Raw genomic sequence first — 23,747 nt, forward strand, 5'->3', positions numbered from 1 at the left:
CGTGATTGGATCCGCCTGCCGCGGGTAAAGCCACGCTCCCACAGAAAGCGCACTCGACGGATTTCAGCGGCGTGGCGTGCTTTGCGATAAATCGATTGATACGCCACTCAAACCTATGAAAAAAGATCGATTATTAGGGTGTTTGCAGCGAACATCTTAGTAATCGATTCTTTACCATAGCTTCAAATGGCGAGATATCGATAATCGATCATTCACGCCACGCCACTGACGGATTTCGCAGCGCAGCAAAGTGCCATCTGCGGACTGATTATTGAAATCGATAGACAAATCTATAGACAAAGATGACAAAAGGGATGTGGAAGGGACCTATTGGTGGAGGCTGGTTGTTGCAATGGACAAAGGCAGGAGGTAATAGACTGGCTGACGGCAACCCACGAGAAACCCGACAGCTAGTCCATCATTTTCTCTCCACGGAAAAAAAAGTGTTAGGGGTTATCCCCTAAAATTGTGGTACTACCACAATTTGTTGGATGATACGGACATTTGTAATTAATTGTGGTAGAACCGCAACTCAAGTTAGGGTAGTGCCGCAAAATTTGGGTTGGTAACCTAATTTATTGGGGGACGACCACGATTAATTCGTGTACTACCACAATTAATTAGTGTACTACCACAATTAATTGGAAATGTTCATATCGCGCAAAAAACTCGTGCTTTTTTTTTATCCGTGTCTTGGTCTGTAAGAGCCACACATTTCAACCGATAGGATCGCTCCATACTCCCTCCGTCTTCTTTGTCTATCGCTTTGTCTATTAATTTCAATAAAAAGCCCGCTGCAGAACCTTTGTGTAGAAATGTATGGACACTCGAGGACCAGAATCTAATGGGTCAGTTGCGCTGGTCTCAGAATTGTGTTTCGTTGCTTAATTCTTGTAAATTAGCTAAAAATGATAAGATCCGTCCAAACGGCAACGTTCACGTTCAATATTAACCAAGATACCGCGCTTCGAAAAACCCAGTTTTTGACGTCATCCGCCGCGGTAATGACAGTGACACCTTTGGTTTCTTCCACCATGGATTCATCAATCAATTATACACACATATGCACTGGTTGCGCGACATAAAATGCGGATAAAACCAAGGTAGAATAAACCAAGGGGGCCACTACCGCGGTGGATGACGTCAAAAACCGTATTTTTCAAAGCGCGATACCTCCTGTAATATTGAACGTAGAAAGTTGCTGCTTTATATTTTTAGCTTCTGAAGCAAGCATCATAACATGACTGTGATTAGCGCGACTGGCCCATTGACAAAGTGTCATCTTCGGCTTAGGAAAAAAATGGTCAACTTGAGATACAGATGCATTAACGTGACGAAAAATTGGGTATTATTTTTTTTCACTGCCGGTTTTCTCTGCTCTATATTACTACTTTGAAGCACCATTACGAAAAAGACAAACGCAAACACACACAATATTAAAATAGAGGCAGGGAAAGGATGCGCGTTTACGACGGCGCAGAGATACAACTATACGTACTTGATGGACGTCCGTGCTGCGTCTAAAAAATTGAAGGCGCGATGACGCGAAGCGTGAGCTCTGAATGCTCCGCTATATGCTGTCATTTAGGTGTCGCTCAGATTCGTGAGAAAAGTTATAGAAGAGGCCCGAATACGTCTTTCCTGTATTTGGCTGTGTTTGTACTACTACACTCATTCTTTCTTCTTTTTTCAGGTTCTTTCCTTATTCTTTTTTAGGGTGGATTTGCAGACCCACGTCTGAAGCTCGTATAAACCGCAGCACTGGGCCAGTGCTACGGCAATTATTGCCGTACCAGGAAATATCACATTACGCCCCTTTAATCAGCCAAGTGTCTACACCCTCAGATGCGAGCCAGACCAACCTTACACTGAAAAAAAAGTAGTTAGCGTTGAGAACTAATTTGGTTGGTTCTCGCCAAGTAGAATCAAAATTAGGCTTCAGAACTAATTTATTGTACTGAAGCACCAATCAATTCGCTTCATACGCTGACTTGACTTTACTAGAGCGCGAACCAGAATTGGAAAACAGCACTAGCTGTAAAATTAGCGCTGTGGTAAGACAAATTCACCTTCGGGTCAAACTAATTCGCCCTCAACACTAACTGCCACATTGTCCGTTACATTTATTTAGTTTCGAAAAAGTGGCGTCGGTACAACAGCCTCAATCGCGTCAGCTCGTGAAAATAAATTAAAATGTGAAATTTCGGGCTCGTTTGACAATGTAAATACTCCCGGTATGATTTATAGTGTCCTCTCTTTCTTGAAAACGTTCGAAAGCAACATAAATAAACCTGTTAAGGTTAGAAATCGTCTGTTCAATTCAAAACGTAAACAAGCATGATATTCGTTGGAGTCGTCAATCTTCTATTTAAATTGCGATTAAAGCGTTCCGCGTTCAGTTTATATTTTTACGAAAATCTGTGAACTTACTGCTTACTTCTATAGTTCGTGTTCTCCCGTAATTTCAAAAGAATATCTCAAGTGTTCGGACGCCGACATCGGTTGGTCCAGTGGTTAGCGCAACTGATCACAGACCTAGATGTCCCGGGTTCGAATCCCGGCCTCGGTGGCAAGATTTGATGGTCTCAGATCTTGTCACCGTGGAGTGGCATGGATGTTTCTCTTCGTTTCTTCCTTCGTTTCTTCCTTTGTACTTCTGTTTCTACTGTTGTTGTAATCTTCCCATCATTTAGCGGTGGCTGTTTGTCTACACGACTAAGGCCTATGAACTATACCTAGAGTGCGCAAGCTCTCAAAAAAAAAAAAAAAAAAAAAAAAGTGTTCGGACGAGATATGTTTATTCAGTGTGAACATTCGCTACCGTTTCATGTATGAATGTGTGTCTCTCTAAAGGATAATTCTGTCTACTTGCACATACCTATGGGATATTCCTTTCCTCTGTCGTTCATTTGGAACCGGTCAGTTGATTTTAACCTCTCATCTTTTCAGAAATCTTCTTTTCCTGAAAGTATTGTCCAGTTATCATTCGCTAAGCCGTTTTCTCCTCTCTCAGTTTTGAGGTTAGGTTGACCCAACCCTACCGAATGCGAATTAGAGTAGCGGAATTAGTTTCCAGCACTAATAGTGGTTAGTGTACAGAAACCAAAAATCATGTGTGTCCAAATCACACAATTTGAGTTAGTGTATAGAAACCATTTTTAGTCATCTGACGCTAACTCATTTTTTTCAGTGTACCAGCGCCATCTTCGTAACACACACCAGAAAACACACAAAATCCAGTAGATTAAACATAGCAGGTTAGATTAGGTTATATAAAACGAACAACGACTATATCTATAACTTCGTTTATTGTTGGTTTCAAATATATTTACCAAGTCCCTTTGTATATAAGTAAATAAGTAATTGTAGGTATGATAAGTTGAAACTTGCAGAAAACCGGAGTATGAAAATTTACATGTTGCCTGAAAATATTTTAAATTATTCCATGCCTAAATAAGAACAATTAGAGGAGGAGACAGAAAAAAAATGATCTTTTCGGCAGATATTTATGAGACCTCGGCAACGCGCCGCGCCGTGGAGGTTACAACTGTGGAACCGCATCCCTGAGAATTTCCCTGACTCGGAGTGAAATTCCCTGACAATCCAGGTTGTTTTCAATTCCCTGGCTTTATTGGGTTTTCCAGGTTTTCCCTGATCCTTGCAATCATGTTTTTATGGAGAAACAAAATAAAAACGGAGCGGAATATCACTGAAATGCTAACTTCCAATCTTAGATATTCAGTTGAACTTTAAATATGGTGATTCTTGAAAGAGCCAAATCAGTCAAAATGACTGCGATCTCCTTTTTCAATAAACCTTGTTTAAGAATCGATCTCCACGACACTGAAAAATTTAAAGCATCCCTGGTGGGGATCGAACCCACGACCTTTGAATTAGAAGTCCAACGCGCTATCCACTGCGCTACAGGGACAGATAATCTAAGGGATTACGGCATTCAAACATGGAGAAGATCAAACAAAACAATCTCCTCTAAGGTGTTAATGGCTCAGATGTTAATAGCACCAAAAACTCGTATCTACCAACCAATCATGATGGTTTAGGGTGTTATGTGTTTCATTCTCACATACTTCATCGTCACGTTCTGTCACGTTGAGAGGACTTCAATTATTAAGGGGTAGTTAATGCAATAAGAGTAATTGTTGTGCAATTGACAAGGTTACATGCAAAGTTCTGCTTCAGCTCTAGTTAGGGGTAAAATAATATAAGATACTCCATTCATTAGTTATGGCTAGAATTTCGTTGATCATACTTCACTTCATCGATAGAAAATAAATTCAGTTTGGACCAAAAGAAAGCCAGTCGCTCAGTGGTGGATCCAGCAATTTGAAAACACCAGATTGCCTCCATTTAAACCTATGCTAAATAATCGATTCTTCTCGGAGCACCCGGCCCCTCCACGAATCGATACATTTCCATAGGTTTAAATGGAGAAAAGACAATGTTGCCAATTTGCTGGCTCCGCCAATACAGTCGCCAATATTTTCGGCACTCTAATACTATTTGAAACGACCAACATTTTTCTTACAAGAACTGGAATGCCTTACGAAAGAACGAGAATTTCTGATAAGCCAAGGATCAATCGCTGAGGGAAATGTTCGAATAATCCAAACTGATCGCAAAAAATTGGTTAAAAAAAATTTTTTTTTCCACACTTGAATGAACAAATTATCTTGATTTAAGTGAGGGAATTGTTTTTGAACTGGCCATTTTTTCTTCATTACAAGAAAAATGTATTGTATATCCCCACATAATTTAGCTCGAGTAAAATGTTCATGATTTTTTTTTCCTTTCAAAGGAAATTTATTCGTATGTTTAAAGAAATAAAACTTTGTCATCGATGAAATTTCATGAACTAAGGCTACTTAATTTCATTTCATCTGAATTAAAGTAAAAAAAAGACACTTCATCTGGATTTTAAAAAAATCTCTTTCACTCACTCATAAATAATTTGCTTTCAATGAAAGACAGAGAGTTTAACAATGAGAGAGAAAAGAGAACCAAAGCCTGATCTTCACGTAAATCGAAGACAATATTTTTCAATACATAAAATGAAAAAAAAGGACTATTACCCATTTTTTCAGGCATAAAGGTGTGCTGGCAAAATGTGGCCTCTTTCCAGCTATTCAGACCAGAAAGCTTCACTTGCTCAGCTCCAGCAGCAAACGTAAGTATTACGAAGCGGTTACTTTCTGCAGATAATGAGCCTTCAATTCGATCCAACGGCAAACCGCAAAACGTTTTCACGAAAGGAGCACTGGCTGGAAGGAATGTTATAGTTGGTTAAATTTAAGTGAAATTTGGTTGTTCTTACCTAATTTCGGAGTTGCTTTTGTTTTTCCCGATGCTGAAGTTATACTGGCCGTCCGGAATTTGATGCGCCCACGGGGGCTTTATCCAAACAAGTTTGCTGAAGTGACCCGCGTACGCTGCGGGCATGATCCAGTTTTCAATGCTTAATTGGCTGCAAAAATAAATACAACCATTATCATTAGATATTTCATTTACTGGCAAAATGATTTGAAACAGAGTGCATGATGCTGAAAAAAGGTAAAGAACACAACCAAATGTCGGCAAACAAGGCCAACGACAACAATTTTAAGAAACAATTTGGGACATTCTGTCAGGTTATCCACGCTTTGTTAGTCGATTAAACAAAAAATTAAATAGGTATGCAACTTTTAAAAGTGAAAATCTTTCAGTAAGGCACTGGAGTAGAGAGAGAGAAATGAAAATGAAAACAAAAGGAAAGGCACAGTAATCTCGGATTCTTATTTCTTGGGTATCCATGTTTTATTTCATGTTTCATCGATCGGTTATTTAAAATTTAATTCAAAATTTCCGCTCGTTAAAAAAAAGAGTGGAAACCCCGTAATAAACGTAAGTCAAATCAGCCATCAATAACAAACTTGTCATTTGAAAAATAACTAAGTTAGGATTGTAGAAAATCTTCTACCTGCGCTGAACACATTTTTTGTGAATTCGTCTTGACAAATTTAGCACACGAGACATGACAAATTATTTAATCATAAAGAACACTGAAATTAGAGGCCGACTCAATGCAATCAGACTTGGGTTTATTAGCAAGTGGGAAATTTAAATAACCGAATTTAGAGGAAGTTAATTTCTGGATAATGTAAAGAATTAAGTTTTTTTTTTTTTTTTTTTTTTTTAAACGTGTCCCTCTGCCTTATCTTTGATAAGAAAACATGAGCTGATGCGATACTTAATTTTTTACTCCGTCCAATGTTCCATCAACTGACTGATATTACCGCACAATCTAACAGCATTGAGGGCTGAAAAACGGTCCTTGAAGCCCGCAGAGAATACAGATTCTGGAATAATTGAAAGCGCGTATTTAATTAAAAGATTTTGCCGGTATTTCTATTATCTTGCTCCTTATTAATTTGTCCTCTCTGCCGAAGATGCTGACTCCGACTCTTTTATGAAGCCCGGTTCTTCCCTTCGAGTTCATAATGAACTCAGAAGGGCAAGATTTTCAGTGGCGATGATCGGCTATCGATATTTCCCCATTTGAAGCTATGGTAAAGAATCTTTGGTAAAGAATCTATGTTTAAGGAGTTCGTTCCGAGCAACTTGATCGTCGATTCTTTTCCATAGGTTTAAATGGCAGATCGATCGATAAATCGCAAAACACCCCACGCCACTGGCCAAGAGCAGCACCGCAGAGGAGTTAAGAAAAAACTCGAAGAGGGGGGGGGGGGGTGAGATGAGCGTGACCCTAGAGACAATTTATCTGCCCTGAAACGAAAATTCCTCATTCTCCGAGTTCGGTGCAACAACTAATATTACAAGGTCCTATCTTTGATGCCACAAAACCTTTTCTAACTACGACCACAATCTGCAAGATAATGAAGCTAGCTGGTCTCACATTATGAAGTTCACGCAAAAACAGAGGGATGCATGACGTCGCACAGTGTGTCAAAACCCCAATCTAGCTGCTCAAAACCTCTTCACGTCTCTAAATTTGATCGGATAACCACCAAATTTCGCACAGGCATTAGTGTAAGCTTGAAGAAGGTTCACCTAAAATTTCAAAACTTAGTCATCAAAATTTTCAAAATGGCGGCCATCTAAAAATCCTGTTCAACTCGTGTAAAAATCGTAAAATTTCAACTAAATTTTAGGCGCCTTATGTGACCTGATGAACCCCAAAAATTAGTCAAATTGTGTTTTCCGATCCCCCTCCCCCCTCCGATTCATTTTCCTACGTTTCATAAACCATGTCCGAAACCTTCCCTCATTAGAAATAAATAAGAAAGTCTGTTTCAAATCATACAAGAAACTTGTTAAAAATACGATGCAACTTTGTATTTATGAGGACCCCCCTCCCCCCTCCATGACAGTATAGACAATGGGAAAATCGTAATGAAAGAAAATAAAATTTTAAAAAATTAGTCTGCTTTGGATTTGAACCCCGATCATGCAGGTAAAAACGAAAGAAGCAGTCAACAGAGCCACCACACGATCTTATCTGTCTCGGGGAAAAGCCTCATGATAAGGCTCACTCAAATCAGGGGACCGAGCGCGCGTGGTGAGATGCTGCCTCCGTCTCAATTCACCTGTGACAGCCTGTAGGGGGAGATCGCAAAACGCCGCCCGCACGCTTTTACACTAGGAATCGCCGAAGAAAATGTGCTCTCACTCTCAAGGTCGCGGAAGGTCGCAGTAAAACTAAAGATATTTCAAATCTAGATAGTTTTCTGAACACTCTCATATAAGTTTCATGGTGTTCCGTGTAGTTCCGCGCTTTTGCGGCTCTATTAAAGCCAGGAAAAGTAAACGGTCTTGGGCACTATTTTCAATGAGCAATTATAATACTTAAATAATGATTTTGGAGAAATCAACGGTCATATTTCCTTTCTCTGGCCTTTGGCATCTCGTTTCATCCAGAAATGACCCTTTTTCGCCACGAAGTACTCTAAAAAAAAGCAATACAGTGGCACCACTCCTGATGGCGAGATTGAGGCTGGACGTTTACCGGCTGCAATCCCTATCATTTTAGCGACCAAAAAATTTATTTTTGTGATAATCATGATAGATACGTAACCAGTGGGTGCCTATGGACCCACTCTGACCATAAATAACACCATTTTTTGACTTGATATAAGGGGGGTTTTGAGCAGCTAGATTGGGGTTTTGACACACTGTGCGTCGTAAACCAGGCATTCCTGCGTATAATTTTGTGAGTAACACGGTAATGTCACAGGTATTGTCTGGAATCAACTTCACAGCTTGTGAAAAACGCTCAGAGCGGAGGTGGAGTACATGGAGTCGTAATAGTAATGCTGCCGCGGCCAAAGTATCACAAGCGCCATGCTACGTTTAAAAATTTCCGACGCCTTTTGGTTTTTTTACAAAGAAATTGCTCAACAAAGCTGTCCAAAAATTTCACTGAGTTTTCGTTGTGCCGCCGATAAAAGTCAGTGAAATTTTCAAACAGATTCAACTAACAATTTCTCTGTAAAAAAATAAAATGATGGCGGAAATTCTGAAATTTCGCATGGCGCTTGTGATACTTTGGCCGGAAGGTGACGATAATACGAATCTATGTGCTCTATGGGTTTCAACTTAATTGAAATTATACTATATTGTACATTGTACAATTTGTATTTTACATTGTACTCGTACAAGGATTATCGATTTTAAAAATTTGGAAAGGCAAAGCAAGAAACAACCGTTCCAGTATTAATGGACTACCTCAGGAGGAGAGGAAAAAAGATGATCCGAGTGAAGTTCCAGAAACAAATTAAACGGATGACGCCGACGTTAAAACACGAGGAGGTGTCCTCGAGTAAGTTATTAAATTAAGCAGGTAGAATTGCTGAAATCATCCTAATTCCCTAGAGCACATGATTTTGCAGGAATCGAGTCAAAATGGTCCTCATCACAGGCGCGACGAAAATACGCACATTTACACAGCCAAATCTTCACAAACTTCCTTATCAAGAATGCAGCGGTCCATCGGACCTGTAATTTTAATCACCATGTGGTGTGCACGTCACATAAGATTTATGTAAGCGAATAGGAGTGGATAATTCCACCTGCTGGCCATTCCAGCTGGCACCTGTTATTTCCCACCGAAAAGAGACCTTTTCTTCCCTCTTGACCCGCGTATCGGGTAATCTGTTTACTCGTGCTAACCTTTGAGGTCCTTATCAGCCGTGGTATGTGCTTACATATACGCACAAACGCAGCAAAGCTGGGTGTCATTAGCCCTGTGTCACAAAGTCCTGTACTCCGCTGCGACACTGCCACATGCATACCAAGACAAAGTACCTTCGTAAAGCATGTAGACACTGTACAGTTAAACATTTTTGTGTTTGTAGTGTTACTCTGTGTTACATTGTGCTACTTTTTAGTGTATTTTCCGGAGGAAATACACTATTTTTGTGTTTCAGATCAATCGAAAGGACTTGGTTCCTCAACACAATTTTTTGTTAAAACCGAGACATCAAGGCATGAAAGTGTCCTGCGGAAGTGCGGAACTTGGGTACTCTTCTTTTCCTCCCCATACTGCCACGCCGTGCTAAGGAAAAACGCCGTATGAACATTCGAAGGTTGCCGGATTTCCCTAGATAAAACATGCATTTTTGACGACATTCATGCACACTTTTCCTTGAAATTTTCAGATATTTTAGATTAAATTACGTGCAAAATTGCCTGAAAATTTTGGGGGCGAAAATTCACAATTCTTCCGGTAAATTCGATTTTTAGCGAAGGAAACTTGGCAACGTTTGAAGGCTCATACAGCGTTCTTCCTTAGCACGGCAGCATACTCAGAGGTGGTGACTTGCGAGTGGCTAGCGCATTGAAAATCCACCAATGCGCTCCAAGTTTGATTCTAGCTGATGATACCTAATTTTTAACGAGGTCGCAGAATTTCAACACCAAGATTTGATCCTTTCAACCCAAAGATTCGGTCGATTTGACATGGAAGATTAACAAAGAAAAAAATTAACCAACAGCTTGTGTTACTTTGTGTTTTACTTCCCGTGTTAACACAGAATTTTGGTTACTTTTTTTTACTTTGTGGCGGTATTTCTAATTGGCTCAGTGATCTTGAGCTTAATGGGGCTGTCTAGGATCTCTAAAAAACGGCTAATATTGTATGCAGATTCTTCAGATCATAGAAAAAAGTTTTTCTTAGCTTAAATCGCCGTCAATTTCACTCAAATTACACGGTTTGATGTATTTATTCAGTTTTAAGACAAACTTTTTGCACGTTTAAAAAAATCTTGGTCTCTGTCAGTGGCGAGACGTGAATGATCGATTACCGATACTTCCCCATTTGAAGCTGAGGTAAAGAATCGAGTATCAAGGTGCTCGTTGCGAGCAATCGATTTATCGATCCTATTCTATAGATTAAAACGGCAGATCAATCGATATATCGCAAATCACGCCACGCCACTGGCCTCTACCGTGGCAAGGATAGAACCATAAGGAACAGGTAACGGTAAGACATTGGCACTCTCCCATTCAGTGTCGCTGCCGTATGTTTGTGTATTCTATCAGTCTTTGTGGGAACCTAGGTCCTTGTGTTTTACGGACTTTAAACGACAAAATCCTACCCTACAGTTCAAGTGCGTGGGCTTAACACTTTCTTTAAGTATTTTTTTATACTTCTTTTTTTTTGGCGGGAAAAAGAAAGGTATACACCCAGGGCCGGATTACGGGGGTGGCCACATGGGCCGCGGCCTATGGCGGCAAATCTAGGGGGCGGCAAATTTTGCAATTTTTCTTAAATGTAGGTATAAAAAAATCGGATTTAAAAGAAAATTACAAACGAGAAAAGGCTACAGAATCTCTCATTTCCTGAGAGTATAGTAATTTCTAATTTTGGCGTCTTCCAGTGATACAACAGACTGCACCTTTTATTAGTTGCGTTAAGAGAGAAACCAAACACCAATTTGGCCTGGAACGGCGCGACTTAGGGAGAAATTATGACGAGGACTTGAGATGAAAAAGAGAAGCCCTCGGCGCAGCAATCGGCATGTAACACATGTATGTTGCGCCTACAAAACTGCACGAATACTTCACGCATTGCATCAAACACAGTGCGGTTATTGTGGTCGGCGTGAAACGGATAGCGCCTACAAGAATGCACGAATACTTCACGCATTGCGCCAAACACAGTGCGGTCAGCGTGAAACGTATAGAGCCTATAAGACTGCGTGAATACTTCACGCATTGCGCCAAACACGGCGCGGTCGGCGCTGCGCGGCGGAGGAAGTTAAAATCATTAAACCAAATTTTGTGTTCGTTCTTTCATAATATTTTCGTTCATATCTTATGAATGGAAGGCCTTGTCCATTAGAGATAGGTTTACGAAACTTGACTTTCGGGCAAAGTTCCGTGACCTTTTGCTAGTAGTGTTGACAGGGCTTTCCCAAAAAATGTGTTCAACACGAGTGAGCACGTCTTACGCATACCTCCCCCGCTGGCACGTTCTGTTCACTTGATGGTTTTTATTGATGTTTTAAAACGAATGAGAAGGGGGCGGCAAAATTCAGACGGCCCATGGGTGGCAAGAAGGAAAATCCGGCCCTGTATACACCAAGCATAAAATCATTTATGACTGACAATGGGTGTTTTCCCCTCCTTCTTCTTTTATTTCATTGGTGAATTGGATTTTTTTCTGCTGAACTCAGCCAATGAAATAATGAAAATCATTTAGTAAAATGACATAATTCGTCGTTTTCCTCACGGAAGAACGCAAGTATAAGCGATTCCAGTCGACATAGGCGGTTCTACGGGGGTGCCAGTGGGTGCCGGGCACCCCCAAGCAAAAATTAAGTCGTACGGTTATCGGAACGGTGAAATTACTGCTTTTAAAGACTCTGTAATCGCTTACACTGTGTAAAAATCCCAGCAATTAATTGAAAATGTTTTAAACAGAATTAATATTGATAGCCGTGTTTTACAAAGATTCTACTGTTTTTTATGGTAAGATTGTAGTTTTGATGGAAAGTTTTGCTAAAAATTTTCTACATTGAATTTATAGGCATTTAAGTAGAGAGGAAGGTGAGAAAAAGAGAAAGGAGGGTAGGAAAGGGATTAAACTTGAGGGCCGAAACTTAGGTCTCCCCTGAGCGACCGTCCCCTTCGGAGCCAGTCTCCGACATTTTCCACCTCTGGGCACCCCCAAGCATGAAGGTCTAGAACCGCCTATGAGTATATTTCAACATTGCCGAATTTCCACTTGGAAATTGCATATTCACCAGGAAAATCTTGGACATTTTGAACTGAAAACCACTGATGGTCCTTCTCATTTCATTTGAAATTCAGACAAATTTCGGACAAAAATTACATCGGTACATTCTTGAAAAAAAATTGAAGCGTTTGAGTCAATTTTGCAACCTTGGAATTAAGTTACGTTCCTTCGTCCGAGAAAAGACGAATTGTGATATTTCACATGTTTGTGATTTTGATTGTGAATTTTTCAATTGATATTTATAATGTTGCAGCAGAGTTGCGATCAAAATTTTGAAAATTAGACTATTTTTCGTTAGTGAATTTGCGATTCTGCAATTACCTACAACCAGCAGCCTTCCCTTCAGTTCTAAGAAATAGATTGAAAAATAATTTTTTCCCACGTCGTTTTTTATTTTCCGTTTCTAGCGTACTTTCCGAAGGAAATACACTAATTTTTTCTTCTTCTGAATACAATCGTTTTTCTTGTTCACTCTGTCAGAATCGGCTCAATTCGTTAAAATCAATTATGCTCACTAAGCATTAAATAATTCCTTTGATTGCCTCTGCCTATCATCGAGCTGAAGTTTGAAATGTTATCATCTGCACTGTAAAACCTGACCTTTGACAAAAGATAATGGAGAAAAAAGAAGGAGAAAAAACACTTGCAATCCGCAAACACAGTGTGTTTCATCTAATTTATCTCTTGATAAACAGCGTGTACAGCGAAGAAATTATTCGTGGCATGAAGGGCGAATGTCAGAGCTTCGCCGACACTAATCAGGATACGAGAAGTCTATCGCAATCACAGCAGAGACTTATTTGTGTTTGAATTTTTTTTTCTTGGTTTATATTTCCCGCGCTTTTTTTGTGATTCGGCTAAAAAATTAAACGGACTCGTGTTTCCCCGAAACGTCCCGGTAACATACAATTTTTTCCACCAACTTTAATCCGGGACCGTACTAGTTGTTTGAGATGAAACTGTATGGGTCTGATTGCGTTGTTTTTGTGTTACAAGGATATGGGTCAAGTCGCAAATCATTCTCTCGAAACCTTGTTTTGCTGTAAACACAGAATAAACATGAGCTGGAATTTGAGTAAATGGCTACGTGCAGTGGCGTGGCGTGCTTTGCGATGTATCGATTGGTATGCCATTTAAACCTATGGTAAAGAATCGATTATTAAGGTGTTCGCTGCAAACACCCTGTTTATCGATTCTTTTCCATAGGTTTAAATGGCATAACAATCGATATATCGCAATTCACGCCACGCCACTGGCTACGTGTACTGTGGTCATCAGCTGGTCGCAACTTGTGCTTTTCGTGGGAGAAGCAGTCGTCTATGACCGATGGGTTCCCGGCTAGTTTCAAGCATTCCGCAGTCGGTTTGACCCGGTAAAATTCGCTGCCGTGGGAAAATGACACAAAAATTCGAAAAGTCGGGAGAAAACTCAATAACAGGAGCAGTTTAATCGCTGGCATGTCTAAAAATGTATTCTTGAGAGTGTTCCAACCACATGGATAAATAGTTACCGCTTTTCGCTATCTGTTGGTGGTCGAAACAATACTGGCGTGCTAAGGAAAAACGCCGTATGAACCTTCACGCGTTGCCAAATTTCCTTTGACGAAACACGAATTTCCTGGTATATTTAATATTTCCTTTCGAATTTTCAAATAATTTTATACGGAATTTCACCAAAGTTCTTGAAAATTTTGAGGGAAAATATTCACAACTTTCTTTCAAAAAAAAAAAATAAAACATTTTATCGAAGGAAATGTGACAAGTCTCGAATATTCATGCGGCGTTCTTCCTCAGCACGGCACAATATGCGTCGGAAATCCTTTAAAATAAGTATTTACTCATTAAGGAGCAAAAGCTTTCTTACTGTTTTCAGTATTTCACAGTATTATTGCTTCATTAGAAACAGTCTTGTAGGCGCTATACGTTTCACGCTGACCGCACTGTGTTTGGCGCAATGCGTGAAGTATTCGTGCATTCTTGTAGGCGCTATCCATTTCACGCTGACCACAATAGCCGCACTGTGTTTGATGCAATGCGTGAAGTATTCGTGCACTCTTGTAAGCGCTAATATGTTTAACACGCCGATCTCCGCACCGAGGGCCTCTCCTTTTCATCTAAAGTCCTCGCTATCATTTCTTTCTGAGTAAGTCGCGCCGTTCCAGGGCAAATTGCGTGTTTGGTTTCTCTCTTAACTCGACTAATTAAAGGTGCAGTCTCTTGTATCACTGGAAGACGCCAAAATTAGAAATTACTATACTCTCAGAAAATTAGAGATTTTCTTGCCTTTTCTCGTTTGTAATTTTTTTTTCTAAATCCGAATTTTTTTTATACCTACATTTAGAAAAATTGCAAAATTTGCCGCCTCCTATAGATTTGCCGCCATGGGCCGCGGCCCATGTGGCCACCCTCTTAATCCGGCCCTGAGTACATATATTTCACATAATTACTGCTTCATTAGAAACCGGAGAAATGACGGAGAATAACAACCAGAATTTTCTTAAAACCTGTCTTGGTCGATCTGCAAAATTATGAAGGCCACTTCGTCATTTCTCTCATGAAAGAACGTAGCCACATTTCAATGTTACCCAATTCCTCTTCGCGAATTGCATTTTCATCACAAGAATCTTGGGCTTTTCAAATTGAACATTTTATAGATTTTTTTTTTCAGATCTCGTGCGAAAATTAGAAAAATTTTGGACCAAGACCGCACGAGTAGGTACATTCTTTCAAAAAATTGAATAATGTAAATTAATTTTGAAACCTTGGAATGGAGTTAAGTTCCTTCGTTCGGGAAACGACGTCCTATGCAGTTCGCGTTAATTTTTTATTTTATTATTGTTACCTTCTTTACGAGCTACGAGTTTAAAAGAAATTACGATTGAAAATTAAATGGACATTTTACAGCTATACTTAAAAACCGTCAGTGTAATTTCGTATCGAATTCCACTAAAATTTTCGATGAGCTACGTGTCTTAAGGAGCTTTAAATCCTCGGCTGATGGTAATAGTTGAAGATTGGGAATACTAAAAAATAGATCACTAAACAGGGTAGGATATTAAATACTATGTTTCCTAGTCAAAACTATGTGTAGAACACGATGAAAACTTCTAAAATTTCTAAATTAAACTTTTGAAAAATTATTGCCTCCTCTGCTTGTCAATTCAAACTTAACGCTTGCCAAAATATTAACGTTTATCTGTATCAAATTCATCACTGAACATTTCCAATAATCTTTACGATGAGATACTTTTTAGCACGAAGCGCTGAATTTTTTTGTCAAGTATAAAAAATATCGTGCTTCAGAGAAGAAGACGAATGTTTGTGTAAAGTGACATTGGTTATTTGTTACACGATAACATTCCTCTTGATAACCAATTTGACCTGGCGGGCTGATTGTTGAAATTGATAGACAAAGCGATAGACAAAGAGGACAACATGCACATGGAGGGATCCTATTGGTGGAGGCGGGTGGTTGCGATGGACAAAGGAGGTAGACTAACTAACGACAACCCACAGGAGACCCGATAGTTAGTCCATCATTATACCCCTTAGTCTATAGGAATCACCCTTTTCAACCAATAGGATCGTTCCGTACTCCCTATGTTTTTTTTGTCTGTCGCTTTGTCTATCAATCTTGACAATCAGCCCGCAGGTTAATTTTGGTTTTTCCGTGAGAGGGAAGTTCGACTTTACTGATACTAACGTACACTATGAACATTACTCTCTTCTTTATTAGTTGTTTATTTTGAACTTTTGAAAAAAAAAAAAAAAAATTTTGAGTGAAATTTTGACACAGAATATATATCCTGTGGTGCTACGATTCTCAGCACCCTGTTTAGTGGTCCATTCTCGCTACAGATATCTGCTCCAAACGCAACCTCAATTAGCCGAAGTAATCAGCCCTGTACCAATTATTCAGCGTTGATTCTGATACTTACATGACACCAACACGTGCCTACGAACTCACAACAAAAGCATGACGCAATTAAGTAGAGAGGCAAGATCATATGAGGATCCGTGTGGTAAAAGGTAATTACTTATTTTCATGATTCATTATACGTAGATAGTATTAATATTGTTTATGAGAGAGGAGGCAATTATTCTACTTACGTATACATGTGTGCGTAAAAAGCGTAAAAGTATTTGGTATTATTTTGATTGAAAAGCGTTTGTCTGCACATAAATTTTATTGATGTTCTGTATTTATCAATAATTATGCCAATGCATGCTTTTTAACGTCAAATCAGAGGATTATGCAAAACGGAGCAAACATCAAGTTGCGTTGATGCAATTCTGGATAATTACTGACAAATCTATGCTTTTTGGCAACGATGCTGATTTTGATAAATCTCTGCTCCTCTCTCTAACTATGAACCAAATTTCTCCTTGTCCATCTCGTGCGATGACTTCGAAATTGACTTGGATGACTTGGTGGCTCTGACGAGCCACTGTCTATACGATAAGGGATGATGTTGCACCTTTCCACCACTGTAAACTTTCATCTTAAAAAAACACCAATTGACTCATACAAGACAAAGTCTCTGGGTGGCAGATGGTAAAACATACAGGCGAAAAGTATTTTTGCTACGTAGGGTGTCGTTGGATTAAACGGATTGGATAGCGGTTTTGAGACGACGTCACGGTGAATGTCAATGGGTCAGTTTTACTGGTCATGGAATCAAGCTTTGATGACCGAAATCAATAGATCAGCAACAAATAGTGAAATCTATCCAAACATCAAGTCCCTGCATCCATTATCAATAGAGATACGACTTCTGCATCAACAAGGCTACTGCGCTACTAACGTCATCCTTAAATCCGTAAAACATGTTGTGAAAGCACGCCTTGAATGCAGGAATACGGGGTGGCATGAAACGATAGAAACTTCTTGAAAAATTTCATGAAATACTCGTAGGAGGCTGTGAAATTTGTGATAGAAATAATTCATTTCGAGGCAAGGTATGCAACCTACACTAAAAAACACTTACCAACGTGTTGATAAGTGTTTTTTCGTGGAGGTTTTTTAGATGTAGCGTTAGAGGTTTTTCTATAGCGTCGCGAAGCAAAAAAAAACTTTCGTTCTTTTACTTTATTTTGAATTCTTATTCACTATTCTTGGAGATAAAAAAGCAAGTGATAAAAATTAAAAAATACGCCTCGAAATGATATTGGCAGTGTTTTGGTAAAAATGAAGCTAAGGCGATTGATTACTTTGTCTATGTTATAATTCAAAAACTTCAAACATTTTCTGAAATATGGAGCAATGAAACAAAATTTTGCAAAGCTATTCTTTCTCCTTCAGTAATCTCACGAGAAAAAACCTTTGAACTAAAATTTGGCACGAACATTTCTCACAATGCGAAATGAATCCAGAGTAAGAAGTTGCAACAGGATGATAATATGTATTTCCTGCAACGACTTTCTTGGGGGCATTTCAAGGTCACCTGCGCGCCCCGGATTGCCTGCAGGTTGCAAGTTTTTGTGTTTTTATGCTTCTGTAGGTCATTTTTAATGTAAATCATTCAATGAAGATAGAATAATCGAAATTTTTTAATTTTACGGGAGGAGCGAGAGGGGGCTTAGAGTATCAACCATTATGTCCATCATACCTCATTAAACATTTGCTGACGATGACGATTCTGCTCTTATAATTTAGAAGAAACCATGGACCCTCAGTTCAAATATACATATGCTCCATACAGAACTGAACCATTTAGAAATTATAACCCATTGATGCCAAATTTTGGGGTACCCCTAATTTTAAAATTTTTTAATTGAGCTATAAGCTACAGCGCTTGACGGAACTCACTTGGTAAAGCCAAATAGTTTCTGTAGAAGCAGACGAGCTTTGAGCTTCAAGACAAGTCTCAGTTATTCTTGAGGGGGCTATTTGAAACGCAGTTAAAATTTTTTGACGTTAATGTGGTGTACCTCCAAAATTTCTGAGAAACATGCAGATCCATCGATTACGTTTTGCAGACCATCAAAAATGTGCAAGAAGCACATAGAATAATAACCTATTCTAAATGCTGAAAGAATGCTCCAGGAATGATACATTTTAATGCAGGAGCTGCGAAAACGCGTATCTCATTTGCGGTGTTTCACATTTCATCAGATGAGAACGAACTGCAACAATATTGCTCGAAATTTTTACAAGATATTCCTTAAGGTGATTCGATGGACGCCATATTTTGTGTCAGAACGGCATGCGATATATCGCATCAATTGGTTCCATTTTTTCAGCTACTCGTCATTTTTCTCCAATTTTGAGATCGCAATTCTGATGTCAGGAGACTAACGCACTCACTTACCAATTTTAACAAAGAAATTAAACGTAATAAAGGCGTGGTTTTTTTAGAGAGAAAACATCGCATTCGATACTGATATCGAAACTGCACTCGAATGCAATATTTTCTCTCTAAAAAAACCACGCCTTTATTACGTTGAATTTCTTTGTTAAAATTAGTAAGTGAGTGCTCTAGTATCCTGACAACGGAATTGCTATCTCAAAATTGGAGAAAAGTGACGAGTAGCTGAAAAAATGGAACCAATTAATGCGATATATCGCATGCCGTTCTGACACATAATATGGCATCCATCGAATCACCTTAAAAATTACGATGATATAGCATACAATTTGGAGACGCCGCACGAAGCTACTTGTCAATCACTAAAGCTACTAAAATTCGTTTAATACCATGATGTATGATACCTGCGGAGATCATTAACCTTATCATTGGATCGGCGATTGAGCCTTGCGCGGGTGCGTTTATCAGGACCCGACCGATCGGTACAATAGCCGCACAGTGGAAAACGCTATTCGGAGATGTCACACATAAAATTTTTGACCAATACTGCAATTTCTGATGTGTATTTCGTCATAATGGAGGAATCTCATGCAAATTTCATCTGAAAGTGCTTGAAGAGCTGAATTCAAGGTATTTTTTTATAATTTTTTATGATACGGGAAATAGTATAAAAATAGATTTAAAAGTGAGAAAATGCACCGCCTAATGACGTCATCTGGCGGCAAATCCCATTTGAACACGTGTATTTTAGCAGATTAAATCATTTTGTTATATCTTCTCCAATAATTGTTCGATTCATGAACCAAGGGTATTCTCGTGTTTAGTTCACTCTAGCAGTTTCTACTTAAACACGAAATCCATCAAATTTCAGACACCTGCAAGTTCTCTATTAAAATTTTAAGGAATGCTTCTTGGAGGAAATTTTACGTGGAACCATGAAGCTCTTTTAAACGTCTTGGTTTCGCATCAACATAGATATGAGCTTCGAAAGTTTCCAAAGGATGTGCGACCTCTTCCGTTGGCTCGCTCCACTGTGCGCCGGTACAAGGATGATCCGCGGATATCGGCGTTTTTTCCTGGTGGATCGGCCATGGGTCAGACTCTAAATTTGAGAAATCACCGACTCCGCATGCACATGCTCGATCCGCCGCGCACCGCGCCGCCGCCGCCCGCGATATGGATGGCATTGTGGGGGCAAAATCATGAGATAATAGCGCGACTGAGTCGGACACGATCCACTCAGATCACACTCTCGACCAGTGATAAGGCCCAGTTTGCACGTCTCGGCCGAGCGGCGTATGTCGACCCGAATCCCTCCTCAATTTTCGCGAGCCGCTCATAAAAGAAAGCCAAAATGCGAGACCAGAAATTCCTCGTTTACGCAGCCGGGATCTTCGTGTGCCACATCGTCTACGGGCTCCTCCAGGAGCTGACCATCAAGGGGACCTACGGCCCGGAGAAGGAGGAGTTCGAGAGCATGATCGTCCTAGTTTTCGTCCAGTGCATGGTCAGCTACATTTTCGCCAAGGTCTCGATGGTCGTCAAGCCCAACGGAGAGGACCCGACCCGAACCGTCTTCTACGTCTGCGCCGGGCTCGCCTACTCCGGGGCCACCGTCTGCAGCTTCATGTCCCTCCAATGGCTCAGCTACCCGGCCCAGGTCATCGCCAAGTCCGCCAAGCCGGTCCCTATCATGGTCCTCAGCGTTCTCTTCGGGAAGAAGACCTACCCCTGGCGGCAGTACTTCTTCGTCTCGGTCGTCGTCGCCGGGATCATCATGTTCACCTACAAGGACTCCAAGAAGACCGTCTACGGTTGGGGCGAGCTCTTCCTCATCGCGTCCCTGTGTCTGGACGGGCTCTTGGGTGCCGTTGAAGAACGGATGCGCAGCGAGTCCGAGACCAAGTCCCGCTACATGATGGCCAGCACGAATAAGTGGTCGACCGTCTTCTTGGGCATCGCCATGTGTCTCACGATGGAAGTGGTGGATTTCTACGATTTCGTCAACAGGCACCCTCGGATCATCTGGCAGATCGCTGTTCTGTCCATAGCCAACGCGGTCGGTCAGTTCTTCGTTTTCGCCACCATCAGTGAGTTCGGGCCCCTCTTGTGCGTCGTTATCACTACGTCTCGGAAGTTTTTCACCATCCTCGGGTCGGTTTTCATTTTCGGTAACTCCTTGTCCCTCAGACAGTGGATTGCCACCGCGGTTGTGTTCGTCGGGTTGGCCTTGGATACCATGTACGGTGCTTGAGATTACAGTGTAAATTAGTTGACCACGGAAGTTGTGTTCATGTGTTCTATTCCGGGCTCGATTTATCGTGACTCGAACGGATGAGTTACAACTAAGGAAGTTGAGTTGCCACACAAGTTGTGTTCGTAGATTTGACCCCGGTACGATCCGTAGTGCTTCGACTGGATGGTAACCCTGAGTTTTGGACACGTAAGTTGAGCTTTTACGATTTTTGGATCGGTATTGTGTAGCGCATTGTCTTCCACAGAGCGCCGTACATTATGTGTTGGACTGTTTCACTCAAAATAGCATCTGAGGTGCCAAAATCGTAAGCTGGGTGATGAAAGTAATTTTGAATGGTTATTTTCTTTGAGAAAAGTCCCAGCGCAAGGGATGTTTTCACCGAGCTTCGTTCAGCGCTGAAACGTTAAAAGATCCTTTTGACAGTCATACTTAATAAGTTACCTCTCCCAAAAAATTTCCCGGTGACGCGTAATATATTTTTTGTTTTTGTTTACTTTTGTTTTAGATAACAAACCTATGATTTAATTTAAGTTCCTAAGTATTAAATGCAGGATTTTAGCTTAATCTTGTTCCCTCCGAAAACCACCAACATTTTCATTAAAAATGGGACGGATTATGTTTTTCTTCGCTAAATTTGCGAAAACAGAGAAAAATTTAGTAAATCAGGATTCCCATGACAAAAAAAGGGAATAGTTATGTAAATTTTACACAATGGTTGATGAATTTTAGTGATTTTGGTTTAAAACCCCGTTCACAATTTGTTTCTTTTGTTTTTTTCACTTAATACCGTACAATTTTGTCAACAGTTGTGTGAAATTCACAACATTTTTACCGATATCCTTGAAAAAGAATCAGCAGGACGTTTTTACGCTCCTCGCCATGAGAGCATCTCGTTGATGAAACTCAAATTACACGCATCTTGATCTGCAACGTTGCAAATATTCAGTTACATTTTACTTTTTCTGAGAAAAACTAATAGATATTACTTTTTGGGATTTTCCTAATTTACCTTCAAACTTCATAAATGTTCCGGAAAAATTCAAACAGTTAAAATTCAGTCGCTTTATCTAAATAAAAAATGAAACGTCAGAAGAGATTTGGAAACATTGCAATCGGGGTACGCGTTTTTTGGATTTCACCATCGATTTCTTAACCCATCATTGTGAGCTAGGACCAGAACTTGTTATGGTCAAACTGATATTCGATTTATCGCACCAGGTGGATAAAAAATCCAGGTAAATTTCGATTTTTCTCTCTAACAAAAAACATTATCCCTTATGATATTTGTTTTTTTTAAAAAAACACACACTTTTAAACGTTAAAAATACGTAGGAATCGAAGGAAGGAGGCTACAAAAAGATACTACATTTATCATCAGTTCTAACTAATAGGTATATCAGATGTATCATTATTTGCATCACGCTTTCCTTTTTTTGGGTTCGTTCGAACTAAAAAATTATTTCAAACGTACGCATGCGACTCTTCAAGACTCATTCGCAGATGTTGGCGATTCTGTTTTCTCCCTATTTAAAAAAACGTATATCAACGTTAGTCATCATTTTCAAACATTGCTGATGTGACCTGGCTAATACCAGTTTGACTAAAATGAGGATCCGGTACAAAATAATTTCAGAAAACCGTGGGAAGTCTATTTTAATACATTTTCAGATATGTTAGGATCCTGAGGGTAGTAATGGGTTTTTTATTTTAACATTTAGCTTGCAATCATTGTTAATTCCTTATTTTTGTACTTTTATAATTAGCTGTGCGCTCGGTATCTGGGCGAGCATTGTATTTTCTATTAAGTTTTTAGGTATGATCTCTGTGATTAAAGTAAAATTAAGTGATCAGTCAATTGAATTCGCCACCTGTTACTGATTTCTGTACGAGGAAATTTCCATCGATTTCCCATTTTTCAGAATTAGTAGATCCGTTTATCTACTTGATCTGTCAATGCTGACCCCTTATCAATGATCTCTTCCTTGCTTTTAATTACGCTCAGTGAGGCATCGTCAGAGATTGAAGCAATTACTTAAACTTTGGAATTTGCTTCACACAGTGTATGCATCGTTGCGAAAGAGAACATCAGTACTTGTTACCGCTACTGATATTTTCTTTTCAATTTTAGTTGTATGCTTGAAATGTTTCTGACCTTTGCTTTCTCGTGGATTTAAAATCTAAATTCACAAGATTTTTGACTAACTACAACAGATTTATTTAACGATCGAAGTAAGGAAGGGAATACAAACATTCGAAAAAAAAATATTCGACCAATTCCATAGTGACTTTGACATCATGTTTTTGTGTGCTCAAAAATAATGCTCGGAAGGGAGGGAGGCTTTGTTACTCTTTTACTCTGACAGATGTACGCGACTTAATGCTAAAAATGACGTCAAACGATGCTGTGAGATAACCGTTCTATACTCTCAAGATTAGTTATTCACTTGTTTCCAATAATTTTCCATGAGAGATCTTGATATTGCGTCACTCAGTCCTATCTTTGCGGAAGTATAACTTCTTAACTGACATAAACAATTTCTCCCGCGAGTCTTAGGGGTATTTGAACTCTCCTTTCCTCAAAATTTGGTGTGCTGAAGGGTTTTAATTAATTTTTTATTTTGATTTTATTCTATTCCTGCTTGCGGGCTTTCTATTTAAAACTGTCCATACTCAAATTCAACATGTAACAGCTTACAAATAAGTTTCGGAGATTTCATTAAACGGAAGGAAAAGTAAGGATGCAGAGACCTTCAGCATTCGATTTTTCATGCGATCAGCCTCACTATTTTTTAAAGTTCATTGAATTAGACCATGACAAATTGTGTTCAAACTAAGATAAGTAAGTGTTGACATCTGTTATACTCGATTTAAAATGGATTTGCTTTGTATCCTAAGAACTTAGATCTTGGAGAAACGAAATTCGGGAAAGT

General features: G+C 39.6%; 1 protein-coding gene, 1 long non-coding RNA gene and 1 other non-coding gene across 4 annotated transcripts in view; 1 reads left to right on the forward strand and 2 right to left on the reverse strand.

The window, feature by feature from the left end:
* Positions 1-23,747, reverse strand: part of MESR6 (misexpression suppressor of ras 6) — a 660,344-nt gene that overhangs the window by 625,253 nt on the left and 11,344 nt on the right. For both annotated transcript variants that reach the window (XM_019053727.2, XM_072296138.1), the window contains exon 3: positions 5,333-5,482. In XM_019053727.2, the coding sequence (XP_018909272.2) occupies positions 5,333-5,482 (150 nt within the window). The remainder of the gene's footprint in view (positions 1-5,332; positions 5,483-23,747) is intronic.
* LOC140223866 (uncharacterized) lies at positions 1,343-3,109 on the forward strand. Its single transcript, XR_011899157.1, has 2 exons — positions 1,343-2,778; positions 2,950-3,109. It is a non-coding gene; the product is annotated as an uncharacterized lncRNA (long non-coding RNA).
* On the reverse strand, positions 3,859-3,931 carry TRNAR-UCU (transfer RNA arginine (anticodon UCU)). Its single transcript has one exon. It is a non-coding gene; the product is annotated as a tRNA-Arg (tRNA).

The sequence above is a fragment of the Bemisia tabaci genome, chromosome 1 (assembly GCF_918797505.1).
Source record: "Bemisia tabaci chromosome 1, PGI_BMITA_v3".
Lineage (NCBI taxonomy): Eukaryota > Metazoa > Arthropoda > Insecta > Hemiptera > Aleyrodidae > Bemisia > Bemisia tabaci.